Source organism: Microtus oregoni, unplaced genomic scaffold (assembly GCF_018167655.1).
Source record: "Microtus oregoni isolate MIOR12 unplaced genomic scaffold, Mior012 000021F_ref0000039, whole genome shotgun sequence".
NCBI classification, from domain to species: domain Eukaryota; kingdom Metazoa; phylum Chordata; class Mammalia; order Rodentia; family Cricetidae; genus Microtus; species Microtus oregoni.
In genome coordinates, this window is record NW_024543080.1 from 10,117,212 (window position 1) to 10,138,092 (window position 20,881).

The following is a 20,881-nucleotide window of genomic DNA, read 5'->3' on the forward strand; positions in this document are numbered from 1 at the left end:
CCACAATGTATTCTGTGTATTCAATTGAAAACCTCTTCTCATTGTTCCAGCATCATCACGTGCCACATCTCTCATTCTTCCATCACTCAATTAATTCTCCTGCAAACCCTAGAGTCACCTTTAAAGAAAACAAAAGATGCAGCTCTCTCAGTTACACTACTTTGGACTTGGATAATTCATGCTGTGAGGCTTTAAAACAATGGAAATAATTCAATTTAAATTTAATGTTAAAAATACCCTGACCCTTTCATCACTTGATTACAGATTTTTACTTGTATCTAAGAGCTCAAATTAGTGTGTTTTCTGTTGTTCTTCTGATCCTAGGTCATTTAAAACTAAAGTCACATCTCAGTTTCCAGAAACTTCATGTGCAATCTTACAGAAATTGATGACCTTAGGAATGGTCGTCATAGTAATTCCTTGATAGGAGGGAATGTAGATGCATTCACTCAAGAACGTTTTAGAGACTTAGTGGACTAGATTCTGATTACAAGCTATTCAACTACTTCTTGGGCTTATGAAAGACCAGTGGACAGGGAAGATGAACCAACTGACTGCTTTGGCAGATAATATCAATCAGATTATTCTATTAACTGTGAGTCTAACAACCCAATTGCTTGTGTTCTATTTCCCAAGGGTCATGTGTAGGAGGAGGCTATTGTCTACCAGCATCCCAGGGCTTCAGTCAGTAGAATTTGTTAGGTGCATTCCCAAGCTATTTAAGAAATTATATGTATGCAAATATGTTAATCAACATACCTATGCAAATTTCTTAAAAATGATATCAACAAAATATTTATAAGCTGTGCAACTAATGCATCTTGGGTTCTATGTTGAGAAGAAATTTCTGACAAACCTCTCACTAACCAATGTTCTTGCTACTATTCAAGTATCTTAGAAACAGAACAGTTATGCAAACAGGTCATGGACTCTTGAATTTGCTTCATTACAAAACATTTGTCATTAAACATTAACATGCAACTATGAATAATTAATATTTGCTTTTACTATCTCCATTAGATCAGAAGTTCAGGGTGGTCATTTAGTGCATTTGCCTTGATCAACTCCAGTTGTATTTTAACTCAAGGCTTTTTCTTCTTAGTCATAAGGATAAGCGATGACACAGGAGACACACTGTGAACAGAAGACTTTGATGTCCCAAGATGACTGTGAAGTGGATGTCTGTTCTGCTGCTCCTGCAGATGAGTTGCTACTTTATACCTGGGAATTGTGGGAAAGTGTTAGTATGGCCAATGGATTTCAGTCACTGGATGAATCTAAAGACAATACTGGATGAACTTGTACAGAGGGGTCATGAAGTGACAGTTCTGAGAACTTCAGCTTCCATCGTTCTTGATCCTAGTAAATCACCTGGTCTGAAGTTTGAGAGTTTTTCTACGTCTATTGGTAAAGATGATCTGGACAAGGTGTTCACAAGGTTTATGGATGTATGGATTCATGAGATACCAAGAGATTTGTGTTTATCGTTTTCTCCTTTGCTACAAAAAGTGTCTGAGGAATTATCTGATACCTTTCTGAGTCTTTGCAGAGACACCGTCTCAAACAAACAACTTATGACAAAACTACAGGGATCCAAGTTTGATGTCCTTTTCTCGGATGCCATTGCTCCCTGTGGGGAGTTGATAGCTGAACTTCTCCAGATCCCTTTTCTGTACAGTCTTCGCTTCTCTCCTGGCTATACAATGGAAAAGTACAGTGGGAAATTTTCAGTCCCTCCCTCTTATGTACCTGTAATTTTGTCGGGACTAGGTGGTCAAATGACTTTCATGGAGAGGGTAAAAAATATCATGTGTATGTTATATTTTGACTTTTGGTTCCAGACATTTAATGAAAAGAAATGGAGTCAGTTTTACAGTGAAATGTTGGGTAAGTTATGATTCTTATCAGTAGCTATATGACCTAAATTTTGCAATCATTTAAATCTATACTTATGTCCATGAAATTCAAAGTGACGTTGCCTTTTATAGGTGATCAAATGTAATATGATATTAGCTGTGAAATGCACTGTAAAAGTTCATATTACTGATCACAGAAAAGCATTATCAGACCTGATACAGGAATTCTGCTGAGATACAGAGCCACAAAGAAAAGCAAGTAGACTTTTCTTAAGTGGTTCTTTACTCATTTTCTGTAATTTTTAATCTATTTTAATAAGTCACTAGCTAATTAAAAATTATAATTAATATATATTATGAAATGAGATATTTTATAGATTCCCTATGTATATAACATTACAGAAATTGTTTTCTCTTGCCTAGGAAACTATATTTATATAAACTAAACTTTGGGATATGGAAACATGCTCAAATGGTTAAAGATTTTTTCTGTTAATTTTGAGTACCTGAGTTCTGTTTTAGCACCAACCCAGATCCAGTGTCTCAAAATTGCCTGTAAGTTCCCCTTCAGGGGACCTGCTGCCCTTTTATAGTATCTGCCAATTCCTGAATAAACTTAGTATATATTCACACAGACACACATATACATAAATAAAAATATAAATTATAAAATATTTTCTCTGTATATCCTAAAGAATTCCTTTACTCTTGTAAGATACTATGTTAGTTCACAGACTTAAAAGTGGATCTGGGGTATCTACCAACATCATACTTTTTTATTGTGTACTTTCCTAACATCCAATGTTTAAACACTATGGAAGCATGGATACACACGTACCCAGTCTATATTTTTTTTTGAAGTCCTGTTTTTTATTCCTCTTAAAAAATATTTTAAAGGTAGGACTGGCCAAAATTTCTATTCTCATAATTTCTGAAAATATTTTGATGGTTTTTGTAAGATAAGTACTATTAAATTTCTTAATATGAAACAAAGGTAGAAGCACTTACCAGAAATTCAACCACTCATAAACTATACAGCTCCTTTAGCAAAAAGGGAAAGAAGTACAAGCTACAAACTAAAATGACCCTGGGGAAGTTTGGCCATGGTACACAGCGTGAAGTGACTTTTGGACCTGGAATGTGTGTTTATATTTGCCCTGTTCCTTTTAAAGATGTAGAGAGGATGAAAATGTATGCTCATTGAATAGTGGCTTAGAGGGTTATTTCAATAAATATTTATTATTTCAAATTAGTGTGGAAACATTAGTTAATTCTTACAGTTTGCTTTGAAAATATACCCAAACTGACATTTATGTATATTATGTGGGCAACAAGTCAATTACACTGCAAATTATGTTGCATTTATCAATAAACACTGGTTTTTAAAAGCACATGTTTCATATCAAGCATATATTCTTTCATCATTTAAAGAATTATATTTTATAATTGAATGACAATCATTCATTGTTTCTTCTTCTCACTTGCTCATTTCTCCTTCTAGGAAGGCCCACTACCTTAACTGAGACAATAGGCAAAGCAGAAATGTGGCTCATTAGATCGTACTGGGATTTGGAGTTTCCTCGCCCAACCTTACCAAATGTTGACTATGTAGGAGGTCTCCATTGCAAACCTGCTAAACCATTGCCGAAGGTAAACACATTCTTTTTTATCTGATTCTTTTATTTTTATATCTATTCTTTTTTATTTGATTTTCTTTCTGGTGAACATGATTCTACAGCTTTCATCAGATTTTTCTACCAGGGATAGAGATATAGGAAGTTGACTTAAGCATCCTGCTAAGTAGGAGGTCAGTAAACTTAAGATAGAATGTGATAGACCTGGGAAATATCCTTATCAGTGAATTAAATTATGTCAGTTAATGTACTTAGGTGGTTAGCAATTGGGTAAAGTCCTTACCAAGCAATTATGAGGATATACGTTTGAATCACAACACCCAGGTAAACAGCTGGTTGTCCCAGCACAGTGCAATGACATTAGCACTGAGGTTGTAGAAACAGGATGATACTGGGAGCTTGCTGGCCACTAGTCTGTTAAAAAATGGTAGGATTTGTGTTCAATGTGAGACAGTCTCAAAACCTATATTGAAGATTGATAGATATTTTAACTTTTGTCATCTATGTGCTAAACAAAGTCAAGGAACCTGCCCAGCAACCCGACACACACACAAACCTACACACACAGATATGTGTACACATAGGTACAGACACATAAGCACATATACACATGTGCACAGACACACACACAAGCACACATACATGTAAACACATGTATACACAAACACACATGTGCACACATGCACACACATATAAACACATGAAAAAAAGAGAAATTAAGTCAGTTAAACTCATCAATCAAAAACTGCTTATGACCAAAAGTTATGATTAACATATATGCTAAGAAATTGTTTGATATCTGAACAAACGACATAGACATAGATTTTCTCCAACCAGTAAATTTTGGATATCAGCTCTGAAAATATCCTATTCATACACAATATCAGAAAATTATAATATACTGTATGTTTATCTTGCAGTTATGTTTGTTTCACAAAGAATCAAAACATTTTATTAATCATAGTAGGTTGTTTGTGAAAGCCACCACATATGTACATACTATTACATAAATATTATTTCATCAAATATTAGTTAATAATATTAAATCAGGCATTATAGAAGAAAATTAAAATTTCTGTAGGAAGAAAGTTTGTAAATGAAGGGACAATTTTTGAAAGCTTCATAGAATATGCTTGCACTTTTGAATTTTAATTTTGCCTGAAGCAAATATTTAGAATACCTGTTGGACAACGTGTGAGTACAGTTTGTGTAGATGCCTGCAAAGTTCAAAGTCTTTGACATTTCCATGCTGGTCTTCTGTATGTTTTAACAACACTATAATATATAGTCCTATAAACACTTCAATGTTTATTCTCATTGTTTTTTTATAAAGGTTTTATAAGTGGTTATTCTACACGGTATTTTTTTCCATGAAATAAACTCTCTTCACAGGAAATGGAAGACTTTGTCCAGTCCTCTGGAGAGCATGGTGTCGTGGTGTTTTCTCTGGGGTCAATGTTCAGGCACATATCAGAAGACAAAGCCAACGCAATTGCATGGGCCCTTGCCAAGATTCCACAAAAGGTGAGGGAAAGTATTTCATGGGAGGTGACAATATACTAAGTCTGTGAACGTCTTTGAAGGTCTGATTATAGAAATGATTCTGTGAAAGGTAAAGTTTTAAGGAAGCTCTAATTTCCCTTAACCAAAGTTAGAAATTTATATTCACAACAGATGTTTTAATACTGCAGAAGGTGTTCTTGACCGAGAGTGACTTGTATATAAACACAGTGATCAATGTGGAAACATTCTGAAATGCTGGCATGATGACGACATTGCTATCAAGAGTATGTAGAAATAGCCAAATTCTTCAGAGTCACTTGTTCTATTTGTTGATTCCTTAAAATCACTCCATTCATTAGATTTTCAGGGGTGAGTGAGTTTGTATCTAGTATTTCTACCAGAATAACGATAAGAATGTGTTGAAAAAGCTTGAAATGCAGCATGACTCAGCCTCCTAATTTTGGAGTAGACCTGTTCAGTGTGCTGTTGAGAGGAACAATTAAAGAAGGTTGTCTGAGGCTCATCAACTGTCAATCAAAATACATTTTTGGCTAATTGAGAGGAAATGCAATAAAAAAATCTAATTTTTGGTTGACCTGCCAGTTTTTGTAGGAAAAATATCCAAGGGAAAGGTAGAGACGGGTGCTTCTCTCACAGTGATGTCTGCATCATAAAAGATGAAACTCTACACTCTGCTCTTAACCAGAAAGAGTGAAAGTTCTATCAGTCTTGGAAGAAATAGGAAAATAAGAAAGGAACCAAAGGAACATAAGGTAAAAAATAAAGTTTCAGATCACTCTCTTCATGAAGCATACTGCAAAGTAGTTTTTATGGATTAAATTTGAATGTTTATCAATGTTTTTAAGTGTTGTAGTGGAAGAGCCTCTGTTTAATCACCTGAATTAATTTTTTGATGTCATCCTGTAGTTGATTTTATCAGTCACATCGCAAATTCATGTTAGCTATGTGGCTAATGCTTGATTTTATGAGATCTGTCTGAGAATTTCAACATTAGCATGTATTGTAGGCTTCAGCTTGAGACTGGTTTTTCGGTCACAGAGCACCCATGAGTATTTGGGGTACGCATCTGGTCTTGAAAGAACATTTTTAGGGGTACCAAGTAGAAAGGATAGAGAAGGAATGATTTAGGGAAGATCGATGTAGGGGGATGAATGTGACAAAAGGTTATTATCTGACCTCCCAAAGAAGTGAAGAAAAAGGAAATGTCAGTTTCACTTTCTGTGGTCATCTTCATCGTATAGATGGCAGATCGAGACCCAATGTGCAGGCATGTTCTCAGCCTATTGGTCTGCATAAATAACTTTACAAAGAATAAAAGTCTTTGGGGGAGAAGGTAGCCCAGCAAGTTGAATGTTTTATTTTAAAACCTAAACTGTCCCTGCTCCAGGAGTACTGAGACCTGGGAGAATGGGACTGAAAATGAAGCAGAATAAAGTCTTAGACAGTTGACTACTTTATTCAGAGAATCAGACAACGTATACCCTGAAGGTTAAGAAAGGTCTTATGAGCAAAACATGCATGAGTTAAAGCTGTATACAATCATAATGAGAAACCCTGTGCGGCAAAAACATGTTTTTCCACAGAGGCACACAAAGAGCAGGCTATACATTATCTGGATAACAGCAGCAAGCAGTACTGGTTACCCTGAAGTAGATCCACTCCTTTCTACCACAGCTGGGAGAAGGGCAAAAACACAGTCCAAGAAATAGTAGGAAAAGAAGATAAATGTAAAATACTGTTCTATCCTTCATAGTAATGTTTAAATAAAATTTCAAACCCCATATATTTCTGTAACTAGCTTTAAAACTGTAAGTCAGACATAATATAGTATAGCAAGGATCAAAGCCATATGATTGTTGACATTGGGTCCTCCCCTGATTTACTGATTGAACAAGAAAAGGAAAGTAAGAAATTAGTGTTGTATGGACCTTATGGTGTAAATAAATCCATTCTAAAGGTTTATTCTTTTGTGCTACACTTCCTCTAGGAGACAATTGAGTAATGAAAATAAGTTTAAAGACAGCAAAAGATCCACACTGTGGGGGCCCATTGAGCAAATGTCAGAGAACTCAAGCCTATTTCTGTTTCTTTAAGGATAAGATAGGTTTGGGCCAGGGATTGACCACCAAGAGCATACTTGGTCTATGGTGTAGCGTAGCCACTGAATGTCCTGCCTAAAACATCAGAATGCTTAACTCAGGAAATAGTGAGTTGACATCTGAAGTATTGAAGCAAACAATTGTCCTATTTTTCCTTTGTGCCATGTTAAATCAGTCTTTTGCCTTCTTCCCCTGATGTTGGATTGGGTTATATAAGCATATGAAAAACAAAGATGGGCAAATTCAGTATTCGGTATTCCTGCTGCTATCCTAATGTCTCTGTCCGTCTTTCATATCTCTGTTCTTCCTACTTTAGTTTTCTAATCCATGTGCTGCTACTGTGGAATGTGCAAAACCTGTCAAGGCTGAACCCTGACAGATGTCACCCCAAAAGATGTCACTCCAACTTGTGGCTATGACGCTACACAATATACAATGCCTCTTTTAATTTAAAATGAAATACTTATCATACTTTCATTACAACTCAAGATAAAGCTAACAACTATACAATGCTTTCTCTCCTTTCAGAGTTTTAGATTGATTGGCTAGGTCATAATTAGGCATTCATAAAATGGTATACAGAAAATTAACATACCCTAATGGTTTTTGAAAAGCATTGAATATTTTTAAATTTTCTAATGGACATTTGTGGGCGAGAGAGGGGGGTGTTGCTTAGCAGTTGTTCTAGTAACTAGTTATCCCAGGTATTACATAGTGTCTCATTGCTGTACTTTTTCATGTGTAATAATAAGCACATATTTATGTAGTACATCCTGAGTTATGTCCTATATGGATTGTATCTCTTTCTCTTTGGGGAAGACTAAAAGGACATCATCCATATAATTAATAATATTGAAAATAAAAAGATAAGGAAAGGATATAACTTTTCTAAGTTATGCTGGAGAAGAATATTTATTATAGATATAATAGCCAGAGGCAGGGACAGTGACAACTTGAAGAGTCCAGAGAGGTCATGACCAGAATGAGCTGGGCCAGATGTGGAGAGGGGAGAGAAAAGGAGAGACAGGAGAGAGGGGAATCAGGTGAAGCAGCCTGGAGACCAAAAGCATGCAAAAGAACAGGTAATCATAATGGTTGGGTTATGTAGGGAAGAACAACCCAGCACCTTTGAGCTGGAGAGTTCAAGATAGGGTGCAGGGTAGTCAACCAGGAGGGTCTCACAGATAGGGACTGGAGGATACAGGGAAAACCAGGCAGCCAGGTCAGTTTTGCAATATTAGATAAGCACGTTAGCAATTTGTCCAAAATTTAAACCTAACAAATCTAAGCCCACCCAAGGGAAGACCTCACTCACAGGCTCTAAGTCATTGGTGCATATTATTGACACATAATAGGGGATTTTGTCATGTCTTGGGTTAATACAGTCCATTAATATCATAACTGAGATCCTTTATGGTTGATTGAAGGAATAGAAAAGCCAATATGTACCTTATTATGAGGATGAATATGTATAGTAAAAAAAATCATTTTTTTACAAATGAAAAACTATTAAAGGCCAACAATAGCTGTCTTTAGGTAAACCAGGCTGTAAAGCTTCTATTGGCCACATGGTGGCATTAACATTTCACAAGTCAATCATCCATCTCCATTTCTCAGATTAGTATTTAATTAAAAAAAAAAAGAATTCCAGGGAGAAATGGGGGACTTTATGTGCCCATTTTTCACTGTTCTCTGACAACCTTGTGACGAGCCAATATCTTTTCCTCAGAAACAAGCCATTGAGATGTCCAGACAGGGTCAGACAGTAGGTTTTTATATAATTTTTGACTCCTATGAAATACTAAGTCATACTTATGTTCCCATCTACTTGGGAATATAGGCCCCATAATATCTTGCATCTGTTTTCCTAGTCTTTTTCATTTTTGACAACTCAAACTTTCATTAGAATTTCGAATGTGGAGAATTAGATGTGGAAATAGAGATCTCTGCATGGGACTGTTGGAGAAAGCCTCTTTACCAAAATTAATCAGAATATGAATAATACAAGGCTTGAGGATTTCCATTATGTCTTGTAATTTTGTAACATTCTGTTTAATCTCTTAGAACTCATAGTTCCCAAACCTATTAGGGTTGAATTTATCCCCTGAAACAAGCCATCCAGGTTGCCATTATTCCATGGTTATACTAGAAACCTCAGTCTCTTCCTAACTAAATAATACTGTAAACATTATTCCCTTTCATTTTAAGTCCAATAATGGTTTATCATTTTCCTTTGGTAAGGTTCTTAAATCTACATAGTCTTACTTGTCCTGAGAACTTGCTCACAAAACACGTTTCTTTGTGAAGGGTTATATAGACAATAGTAATAACTGCAATTTTCCTTCTTCCTTAAATGACCAATTAGTAGGCACTGTATTCGTGACTGCAGTTTCCCTTCTTAAATCTTCATCAATGATTTCTGTTTGAACTATGATTGCATTCATGGATAAACTACTGCAACCCAATAAAAGTCCAACCCTTTGAGGCAGTATAAGTCCCCAATATTCTGTGTGTAAGCTTAAAGAACATTGAAGGGGGAAACTGCAATAATTAAGGGCTAGGACTACCAATAACAGCACTTCCTTGAATAACATCTTAAAACGAAAGACTAGTTTGATTATAATCTGAAATCTGATACAATGTTGTTATTTTTGCCTTAAAAGCCTCTAATTTTGTGGGGCTTTTAGAAGAACTCTAAACATGTTTTCCTACTATTAGCTGGTATTGTTTTTGTTGTCAGGCAGTGTATACCCATCCTTACCAAATTTGGTTCAATATTTCTTAACCCAGTGTTTTCCTTCCTTGCATATAGGGTAAAATCTAGAACTCATAGAATCTGAACTTACTATTGTAGGAGCAATTTACTTTGTTTCTTCAAGTGGCCATTTTCCTAGCATCTATTTTAGTACTGCATAGAGTTTTATACCAGGTAATTTTGCTTTATGTTTGTAGATCCTTACATTCTGAAGTTAATTTACTTTGGAAAATCCAGACCATTTTCTATCTCTCTTTGAGGCATGATTAATCCTTGAAAATCTTTATCAACTTTATCAAAAGATAAGTGTTTTAATAATAACACTTGAATTTGTTCCCCCTTTGCTTGATTTTCAATAGTATCTTTGAGTTTCTCTATGAAATCAACCATAAGGCTCAGAAGGACTTTGTATATCTACTACATTCTTAGACCTGACGTCAGATTCCATATCAGCTAAATCCAGGAAGCCATAGCTACATCCCTAATGTGGGAGAGAGCTGTCGGAAGCATATTATGCAGCTGATAATCTGTTGATACAAATATACCACACCCCATCAGCATTTCATGTGTGACATTTAGGATTACCCCAATCTTAGTTCTAGAACTTTTTATGGTCTTTACTTGCAAACCACACTTGCCACTGAAGAAGTCTTAAAGGGCTAAGAACCATTTTAGCAATTATATAAAAATCACACAGCAACCATTGTGCATTATAGTTCAAACCAAACCGATTCATAACCACATGGAGCAGTAGACCCACAGGAAGCACAAGCCTTCTTAAAATCTTTTATTTTATCCATGTGTATGTAATTCATGATAAATACTTTTATTTTGTTGAAATTATACTGGAAACACAAAGCTGAGCTCATGAGGCCAGGGAGGAATTGGTAAATTAATTACTTTTTCCCGCCATGCTCAACCTTGTCTAGGTTGTAAGCTTAGCTTTTTTATAGGCTCTCCAAAATCTTCATCAAAATTAGAAAGAATGCAAAATTATATTAATTATCAGATTCCTTACCCCATACTTCAGAAGTGTCTTTAGGCAATACAGGAAACATTTTTAAAGGAGACTCCAAAAGTTGAGCTGAGGTAGCTATCACCTGCATAGTTGACAGTGGTGCTGTATTTACTTTGATTTTTACCTACACTGGGAAATTTTCCTTCTTTCCTAATTTTAAGATGGTGTCATCCAGTTTATATTCATGCAAGAAATTAGTCATTTCTTCCTCATGCTTAAAAATCTCCTTATCTTTCTTTAGTATTTAAATTCATAATAGTTCAAATCAATGACTAAGTCACCCCAAATTAAATGGGAATCTCTTACCCTTATTTATATGTCTTTCCAATATTCTGTCAGATACGTCTTCATCTAAAGCACCTTCTCTTAAAAACTTGGTGTTATAATCATAAGTAATAGTGAACTCTATTCAGAGAATCAAACAATGTATACTCTGAGGGTTTAGAAAGGTCATATGAGTAAAGATCACATGAGTTGAAGCTGTATATGATCAGTATGATAAGCCATGTGTCACAAAAAAATTTTCCATAGAGTGTTACTTAAGTTTTCATTGCTCTGAAGAGACATCATGACCATGGCATCTGTAATGAAAAAATGCACTTAAAAGTAATAGCTCATTTAACCATTATCATCATGAAGGGAAGAATGGCACCATGCAGGCAAACATGGTGCTCGAGTTGAGCATGCTACATCTTGCAGGAAACAGGAAGTGCCAGGTTTGAATTTAACAAAGATAAGCCTGAGGAAAAGCCTCTGTCACAGGCTCTAAAACTTTTTTTCTGCATAGAATAGACACATAATAAGGAATTGTGTCGTGCCTTGAAAGTAATAAAGTACAGATATCAGAGCTGAGTTCCTTTATGATTGAAGGAAGACAAAAGCCAAACCGCACCTTATCATCAGGATGAATATGTATAGTATAAAAGCAATCTTTTAAATGCAAAACTACTAAAGGCCAATCTAACAATAACTGTCGCTAGGTAAAACAGACTGTAAAACTACCATTGGTCACATGATGGCATTAAAATTTCATAAGTCATTCAATCATGTCCATTTGCCACATTATTTTTAAATAATAAAACCAGGAGATTTCTAGGGATAACAAAAGGTCTCTATGTGCCTATTCTCCACTGTTCTCTGACAACCTGTGGAAGAGCCCATATATTTCCTGTAGAAATATACCAGACAGGGTCACTAGATTTTATATAATTTTGACTCCTTTGAAAAACTCAAGTCATGTTTATATTCTTGTTCACATAGGAATATAGGCTCCATAATCCCTTGTAACTCTTTTCCTAGTCCTTTCATTTTTAATAACTCAATATTTTCATCAACCATTCTGATTGTGAAGTCAACTGAAAATCACACTGAGGTAAGCTTGAGGCAAAGAGACCTCAAAGCTCACTCCAGTATGACATACTTCGTCCAGCAAGGCCACATCTCCTGATATTGCCACCCCTTAGGTGGCCATTTTCTATCAAACCACAACAGAGATGCACAAAGGGCAGTGTAAACTTTATCTGGATGTCAATAGCAAGTGGTTGTGGTTAACCTGAAACAGATCCACTCATATCTGTTATACCTGGAAGGAGGGTGAAACACACTTACCAAAAACAATCTAGCATTTTGAAGAAATTGAGGTCACAAGACTCTTGTTTTCTTAGAGTGCTCTCTCAAGCACTCAGAATTCTGCTCATGTGATTCCATTCCTGGATCATGTTCCAAAACTACACTATGCACAATTACTCCCTGGATGGGCCAGATGACTCCATATTCCAATTGGTCAACACAATGGCATTGTTTCAAAAAACTTCAGACCAGAGAGAATTGTGGATCAGGAATATTTGTCATGAATAAATAATCAAAGATACAAACTTGAAATTCAATGAAAATAACAAAGAACAGGTGAATAAAAGTAATCACCCCAAAGCATTTAAAATATAACGCTGTCTAAAGTAGACTATTAGAACTGTCAAAATATGTTTATATAAAATATTAATTATTGGTAATGTGCCATTCTTCTCTGTGATTGAATTATATCAACATGGGAGTGTATTAAATATTTTCATGCATTATTATCTATCTCATTTGTCTAAACATCTCTGCTTAGAAAAATGATGATGATGTTCAACCTGCCTGAATGTAAAAATAAGCACAGATTTTGCTGGCACAATCTTCTTCTCAGTCTCTCTATAGTTTGCAATATTTACCCTTTCTGATATCATCATTCCTCCTATGGGAGGTATTTACCTATGTTATAATTAAACATAAAAGATCAATTTTTATAATTTGTTTTTGAAATTATAATACAATTGCATTATACCTCCCTTTTCATTATTCCTCCAAATTTTCTCATATCTATTCTCCTTGCTCTCTTTCAAATTCATAGCATCATTTTTATTAATGCTATTCCATACATATATACATATGTATATATATTTATACTCCCAAATATAACTTATTCAGTCTGTATATTGTATAATGCTAAATTATGCTCCATAGATAAAGATTATTTACTCTTTAACAGGTTCTTTGGAGATTTGAGGGCAAAGCACCAGACACCTTAGGATCCAATACCAGAGTTTACAAATGGCTCCCCCAGAATGACCTTCTAGGTAAGACTCTAGGAACAAACCTATCCTAGTTGACTTCAAAATCCTTTATATGACACTTGGTGAATGTATTATTTATTTAAGATAACAAGTTCTGGTATGCAGTTGGTCTTTTTTAATACTCATTTTCTCTTAACTACCATGCACCACATATGCTCAACTGGGAATCAGAATTTCATAGTTCAACTCTCAAGTCCAAGCAATTCTCCAAAATATCTCTCTGTAAATTTAGTTTCTTCTCACTCTGAGAGAAGAAAACATTTTACCAAGGTTATGAGTTTTAAAATCTTCACATAGGTTTACTTAAGATGAAAAGTGAGGGGAAACAGAAGTTGTGTGGTAAACTAAATTAATAAAGTGAATTAACTAAAATTAATCTTCATGTAGAAAATCTTTCAGTTCCTGATAGTGCACATTTCTCATTTCATGTCTAAGACTGCTAATTAATGTCAACCTGAATTCATGTTATTCTAGGTCATCCAAAAACCAAAGCCTTTGTAACTCATGGTGGAGCCAATGGAATCTATGAGGCGATCCATTTTGGAATCCCTATGATTGGCATTCCTTTGTTTGCAGAGCAGTATGATAATATTGCCTACATGGTAGCCAAAGGAGCAGCTACTTCATTAGATTTCAGAACAATGACAAGGACGGATTTTCTCAATGCACTGGAGGCTGTGATAGATAATCCTTTGTGAGTACAAACTATAAAAAAAAATGTTTTTATTTATTTATCATTAATCATGATTCTTACTGAAGGCCAAAGGTGCAGGAATTATCCTGAAAGCAAAAATATTGGAAAGAAGAGAGACAAATTAGGGAATAATTCAGTGTCATAGGTTTTTCCCTTTTTTGTTATTACTTTTTATTTCCATGTTGTGCCATATATATCTTTCCTATGTAAATCATACTGCTCCTAAATGTGTAATTCTTCTACTTATTCCTCTAAACAGCTTGTCATTTGGCACCAGCTTTGGACAATTTTTATTTTTAATTCTTTTAGTAAAGTAATTGGTCAGAGTTTTAAGGATAGTATAAATCTTTAATAGCCAATAAGTGAAGTGAAATGAAATGTTGGAGCAGAGAGCCATTTATTTGTTCCTTGCTGCCCAGACCCAAAATAATCACACATACACTATATTGATCAAATCACTGCTTGGCTCATTAGGTCTAGCTTCTAATTGTCTAACTCTTAAATATTAATTTTACCCATTTCTGTTAATCTGTATATCACCATATGGCAGTGGCTTACAGGCAAAGTTTCAGCACATCTGTCACCAGCAGCAGCTCCATGGCATCTCTCTGACTCTGACTTCCTCCTCCCATGCTATATGCCAAGCCAGTTCTTTATTCATTAACCAATAAAAGCAACACACAGACAGAGGACCTCCTACACCATTTCCCCTTTTCTGTTTAAACTAAAAGGAAGGCTTTAACATAGTAAATTACATTTAATAAAACAGTTATGAAGCACGAATTACAGCTACAATATTTATATCTTTTATCATAACTAAGTAAAACTATAAGTATACATTCTTCAATTCTATCAAAGACTCTAGAAGGATATGACATTACCTAAGTAAACAGGAGGCATACTGTAAGCAGCTTCTAAAACTGTAGAATTGAAAAAGACATCTCACTGCATGGACAGTCACCCAAAGTTCTTCTGTATTGTAGGGGCATCCATCTTCAGCCTACAGTCCAATAGTATCCAGCAGACTTTTTGATGAAGCAGGAAATCTTAAAGACACTTCTGCATATATTGGCTGTTTTCCAGTCACTTTCTTCTGTGTCCTACAGAATGTCTGGCAGACTCTTTCATTTCCAGGAACCCCCAAAAAAACATTTTGCCTTTAGACAAGTTCAGCAGTCATTTCTCTGTGGGTCCTGCATGTCCAGTTTATGCAGATACGCAAGAGCAGTTTATTGCCCAAATGGCTAACAAACACCAGAAGGAGCCTCTTCAATGCCCATCTTCTTCGTGAAGTAGATTGTGCTGCCAGGTGCAGAAGTGTCTCATTGTCATGAAAAGTCCTATTTTCTTAAAAAATTTAAATGACATATTCTGCAGGTCTCTGAAAGATTTTAAGAATACCTAAATGAAATATCTCTCTATATATCTATAAAACCTAACATGATTACAAGCTTGACTATTATAGATGACTGTCTATTAACCTATATTTCTTAGTTATAAATTACATTTTTAAATGAACTACATAATCACAATACCTTAATCATGACCAGAAAAATACATATAAGATTGACCTTAGATTTGCATCAATTAACCTAGAGCCATACAAATGCAAGTCTCTATAACATATCCCCCTTTAAATATAAAGAGATATTTATAAATAATATTTAGAAATATTGGTGTTGTTTTCTCCAAACTGCTTCTTGCTGTTTATTGGTAAAAGTAATCTTTTGAGGGGTGTTCAAGGCAACCTTTCAGGGGATCTTGGCCTATCAACCAGTCTGGAAGCAATCCACAGGTTCTCAACCTCTGTGGAAACAAGAGAAGAACCCTTTTCCAAAGCAACATATCCTTAGACCGAAATTTGGAAGTCAAGATACCTTTATAATCTACATGCTAGTTTAGCTTAGCAGTCCATACAATAAAATGTCTCCTTGTACTTAGCTCCTTCACAGTCAAAAAATTCAAAGAAATAAATAGTATACATAATCCAAACTCTGTGAATTTTCCATTGTCTTTATGTGGCTTATTTTTCTTTACTTTTTATATTCTATGACTGTCTTACTCTGTCTCTTTAAAGACTTTTTTTTTAAATATTTTTTTATTGAGAAAAGGAGAAAAAAAAAACAAGTTTCCACCTCCTCCCAGCCTCCCATTTCCCTCCCCCTCCTCCCACCCTACACCCCCTCCTCCCACCCTTCTCTCCCTCCCCCCACTCCTTTCCCCCTCCCTCTCCAGTCCAAAGAGCAGTCAGGGTTTTCTGCCCTGTGGTAAGACGTAGGACCTCCCCCCTCCGTCCATATCTAGGAAGGTGAACATCCAAACTGGCTAGGCTCCCACAAAGCCATCACATTACATAGGATCAAACACCCGTGCCATTGTCATTTGCGTCTCATCAGCCCTCATTGTTCGCCATGTTCAGAGAGTCCAGTTTTATCCCATGCTTTTTCAGTCACAGTCCAGCTGGCCTTGGTGAACTCCCAATAGATCAGCTCCACTGTCTCAGTGGGTGGGTGCACCCCTCGTGGTCCCGACTTCTTTGCTCATGTTCTCCCTCCTTCTGCTCCTCATTGGGACCTTGGGAGCTCAGTCCAGTGCTCTAGTGTGGGTCTCTGTCTCTATCTCCATCCATCGCCAGTTGAAGGTTCTATGATGATATGCAAGATATTCGTCAGTATTGCTCTAGGATAGGGTCATTTCAGGTTCCCTATCCTCAACTGCCCAAGGAACTAACTGGGGACCTCGGCCTGGGCACCTGGGAGCCCCTCTAAGGTCATGCTCAACTTCCTTAGCAATCAGGGAAATGCAAATGAAAACAACTTTGAGATATCATCTTACACCTGTCAGAATGGCTAAAGTCAAAAACACCAACGATAACCTTTGCTGGAGAGGCTGTGGAGGAAGGGGTACCCTCATCCATTGCTGGTGGGAGTGCAATCTTGTGCAACCACTATGGAAGTCAGTGTTTCGGTTTCTCAGGAAATTCGGGATCAACTTACCCCTGGACCCAGCAATACCACTCTTGGGAATATACCCAAGAGATGCCCTATCATATGACAAAAGCATTTGTTCAACTATGTTCATAGCAGTATTATTTGTAATAGCCAGAACCTGGAAAGACTTTGTTTTTTATATGATTTACTTATTTTACAACTCTCTATACTCTTTTCTTTCTCTCTCCCAAGGCTATGTACGTTTATCCAACTCTGTGTCTCACTTAGAGATCTTTTATTTCTGAATCTGTCCTATTGTGTATCTGTAATTCTTTACTGTCCAGGAGTGCTTCTTAAAACTTTATCTGTGCCATTTTTATGGTATACATGGTACTATCTGCTTTCTTGGCACAGTCCAACATGGCAGAGCTGTTTGCTGCCTCTGAGAGCCATGCCCAAAGCCTCATTCGCAGGCATACAGCTAGTCAATGCCACCATTAATCAAACTGCAGCAGTCTGTTTACAGACCCCATCCAAATACTTTGTCTCCTGAGAGAGCCAGAGGTGACACTGGCAGCAAGGCCTGAAAGCTGGCATTTCAAAGTGGTCGCAACTGAATCAGAAAAACCTCTCTTTAGGGAGCTGCAGCAAACTGCCAGCAAACAACAAGAAGCTGTGTTAAACTCTGTATTTTTGATTCTAGAATTCCTTTTCAAGCTTTCTCAGCTTTTACGTGGATTTTAGTCTACAATATTGGCAACAATTTGTTGGAAGGGAGAGCCACTTGTTGGTTCCTGGCTGTCCAGACCCAAAATAATCAAACCGAAACTGTATTAATTAAATCACTGCTTGGCCCATTAGCTCTAACTTCTTATTTGCTAATTCTTACATATTAATTAAACCCATTTCTATTTTCTTTATATCATCATATTGCAATGGATTACAAGTAAAGTTTCAGCACATCTGTCTTCAGTGGCAACTCCATGGCATCTCTCTGACTCCCCCTTCCTTCTCCCATCATACAATCTAGCTTTCCCCACCTAATTATGTTCTTCCCTGCCATAGGCTCAATAGATTTATTCATTAAACAATAAAAACAACACATAGACTGAAGGACTTCCCAAGCCATTTCCACCTTTCCCTAGCTAGACGTGATGGGAAATTTGCCGGTAAGCCACTGCCATGTGGTGATATACAGATTATTAGAAATGGGTTAAATTAATATGTAAATGTTTTCCAATGAGAAGCTAGAGCTAATGGGCCAAGCAGTGATTTAATTAATACAGTTTTTTGTGATTATTTCAGGTCTAAGCTAGCTGGGTGGCCAGGAACAAACATGCGGCCCTCCTTGCAAGAATGAAATGTTAGATGTGGTACCAGATATAGTATACCTAGAAGCCATAGGAAAATATTAAAACAGAGAAGTTGAAAGTTATAAAAGAGATAGGTATCATTTATGAAAGTTGTAACTTTCTACATCAAAATAGCATAGATATTAACATAAAAGTAAGGGAATGGTTAGATATTTAAATATGCAACCTATCTTAGGATAAATTTAAAAAATGAAAACCTATTACTGTAAAGCAAATTAACATGTTGATAATTATTTTTCTTTGATTGAAAAACTCCATTTGGAGTTTTCATGTTAGCATGGCTTACTGGTATCATCCTTATTCAAAACTTTTGGAAGAAGCTACTTGTTTGTTTCCAGTCACTCAGCCACAAAATAACAAATCAGAAACTATATTAATTACAACACTAGTTGGCCTATTTGCATATGCATATTTCTTGCTAGCTCTTATATCTTAAATCAACCCATTTGTATTAATCTATGTATCACCACGTGGTTTTGGCCTACCAATAGGTGTCTGTAATTTGTCTCTTCAGGGGGAGGCATGACTTCTCTTCTTTCTCCCAGAAGTCAGTTTAGTTTTCCCTGCCTAGCTCTGTTAAGCCCTGTCTTGGGCCCAAGTCACTTCTTCATATGCCAATCTTATTTACAGAATGCTCTGATAATACTGCTTAATTATTTTTAATATTTACACAAAAAGATCCACAAGAAGATCTTGTTTAGGTACCTATGTTGTTGAGACTTCATGAGTGTAGTTTATCAAAGAAACAACTTTACAGCAGTACCCTCTGGCTTTTAAAGTCTTTTAGTCCTCTCTACTGTTTTATACCACAAAAGCTAGTTTTCGGGTAAAGGGATGTCAAGTCATTTCTAGCTGAAGGATCTCTGAGCTCTGCTTCTGAATTGAATGCTCATTGAGCAGTAGAAACTTACTTTCCACCTTTGGAGAATAAGCAACATCAAAGGCTCAATGTTTAGGGAGTTTCTTTGACAGACCTGGCCAACCTCTTAAAAAATTAGGCTTGAAAGATGGCTCTGTGGATAAGCAAAGGTCTACCCTAACAGAGGATCAAAGTTCTGTTCCCAACACTTACATCAGTTGGTAACTCTAACTCGAGTAGATCTCATAACACACATACACACACACACACACACACACAAACATAACACACAGTTTACATACTTTACACACATACTCTCTCACGCACATATTTAAAAGTAATATCAAAAATTTACTGTGATTATACTTTACAATAAGAATAATGAAAGTAATAATATTCTTCCTATTAATTTTATCAAATATTTGATAACCTTAATTAGAAAAACATAAAACCATTGAGAAAGCAGCTATTACAGCTAATTAATAAAAACCAGGACACATTTGCAATTAAAACCACTAATCATTGATAGCTGTACCATAAAAATGTCATTTCAATCTTTATCAACTTTACACAGATATGCACCACCATGAGGACTTGAGAGCAATTTACCTTCTAATTATAAATGCTGACACTATTACAAATTTTGCACACAAAATTTACTAATAATTGCTTATGGGTAACTGAAGCTTTATATGCTCAAATAATATCTCATTTTGATTTATTTTGTATTTAAGACTTAGCAGTCTTTAAATTCTACTTTAGTAATAACTTGATCTTTATTATTATTGTGACATGCTTAATCTTGTATGCTCAAGGAACTCAGACATGCTCCTGAAGATCTTCCTAGTCATGAACATGAAACAAAATATATTTTCATTCTATAGTGTGATTATCTTTAATGTTTACACAAGAATTTACATATGCATATTTTTCATTTCTTATGTAAGTTGATGTCTGTTTTCCTTCTTTCAGCTATAAAGAGAATGCTATGTGGTTGTCAACCATTCATCATGACCAGCCCATGAAACCCCTGGACAGATCCATCTTCTGGATTGAGTTTGTCATGCGCCACAAAGGGGCCAAGCACCTGAGGCCACTTGCACACAACCTCACCTGGTACCAGTATCACTCTCTGGATGTGATTGGATTCCTACTGGCCTGTGTGGCAGCCATAGCTTTCCTTGTCATAAAATCCTTCTTATTCATTTATCAAATGTTTGTAAAGATGGGAAATAAAATGAAGAGAGAGTAGAGTTCATTGAGAATGCACATGAACTACATTTCAGCATCGTTCTAGTTTATGAACAACCTTCTGAGCATTCATTGATTACTCTATCAAGGCATAACTTCATTAGACCGGAAGGAGAAAATAATGTAATTATATTATAATTTTACAAAATGAATGACATAATAAAAAAGGCTGAGCAAATGATAAGGAATAATCAAGTAAGCAGAGTTCCTCCATGGTATCAGCTTCAGTTCTGCCTCCTGAGTCCTGCCTTGAACTTCTTGTCTATTATCCTTCAG

At 35.9% G+C, this 20,881-nt stretch overlaps 1 protein-coding gene across 3 annotated transcripts; it reads left to right on the top strand.

Annotated features, from left to right (window-relative positions):
* The first annotated feature begins 1,104 nt into the window (after positions 1-1,104).
* LOC121460913 (UDP-glucuronosyltransferase 2B17-like) lies at positions 1,105-20,607 on the top strand. 3 transcript variants are annotated; one of them, XM_041671595.1, is made up of 6 exons: positions 1,111-1,887; positions 3,358-3,506; positions 4,883-5,014; positions 13,414-13,501; positions 13,973-14,192; positions 20,327-20,607. In XM_041671595.1, the coding sequence occupies exons 1-6, from the start codon at positions 1,164-1,166 to the stop codon at positions 20,604-20,606; spliced, it is 1,593 nt and encodes a 530-aa protein (XP_041527529.1). In that variant the 5' UTR covers positions 1,111-1,163; the 3' UTR covers position 20,607. The 3 variants fall into 3 exon arrangements, with proteins under 3 accessions (XP_041527530.1, XP_041527531.1, XP_041527529.1); XM_041671596.1 differs by lacking the exon at positions 13,973-14,192 and having other exon boundaries at positions 1,105-1,887; positions 20,327-20,516; XM_041671597.1 differs by lacking the exons at positions 13,414-13,501; positions 13,973-14,192 and having other exon boundaries at positions 1,105-1,887; positions 20,327-20,464.
* The last annotated feature ends 274 nt before the right edge of the window (positions 20,608-20,881 follow it).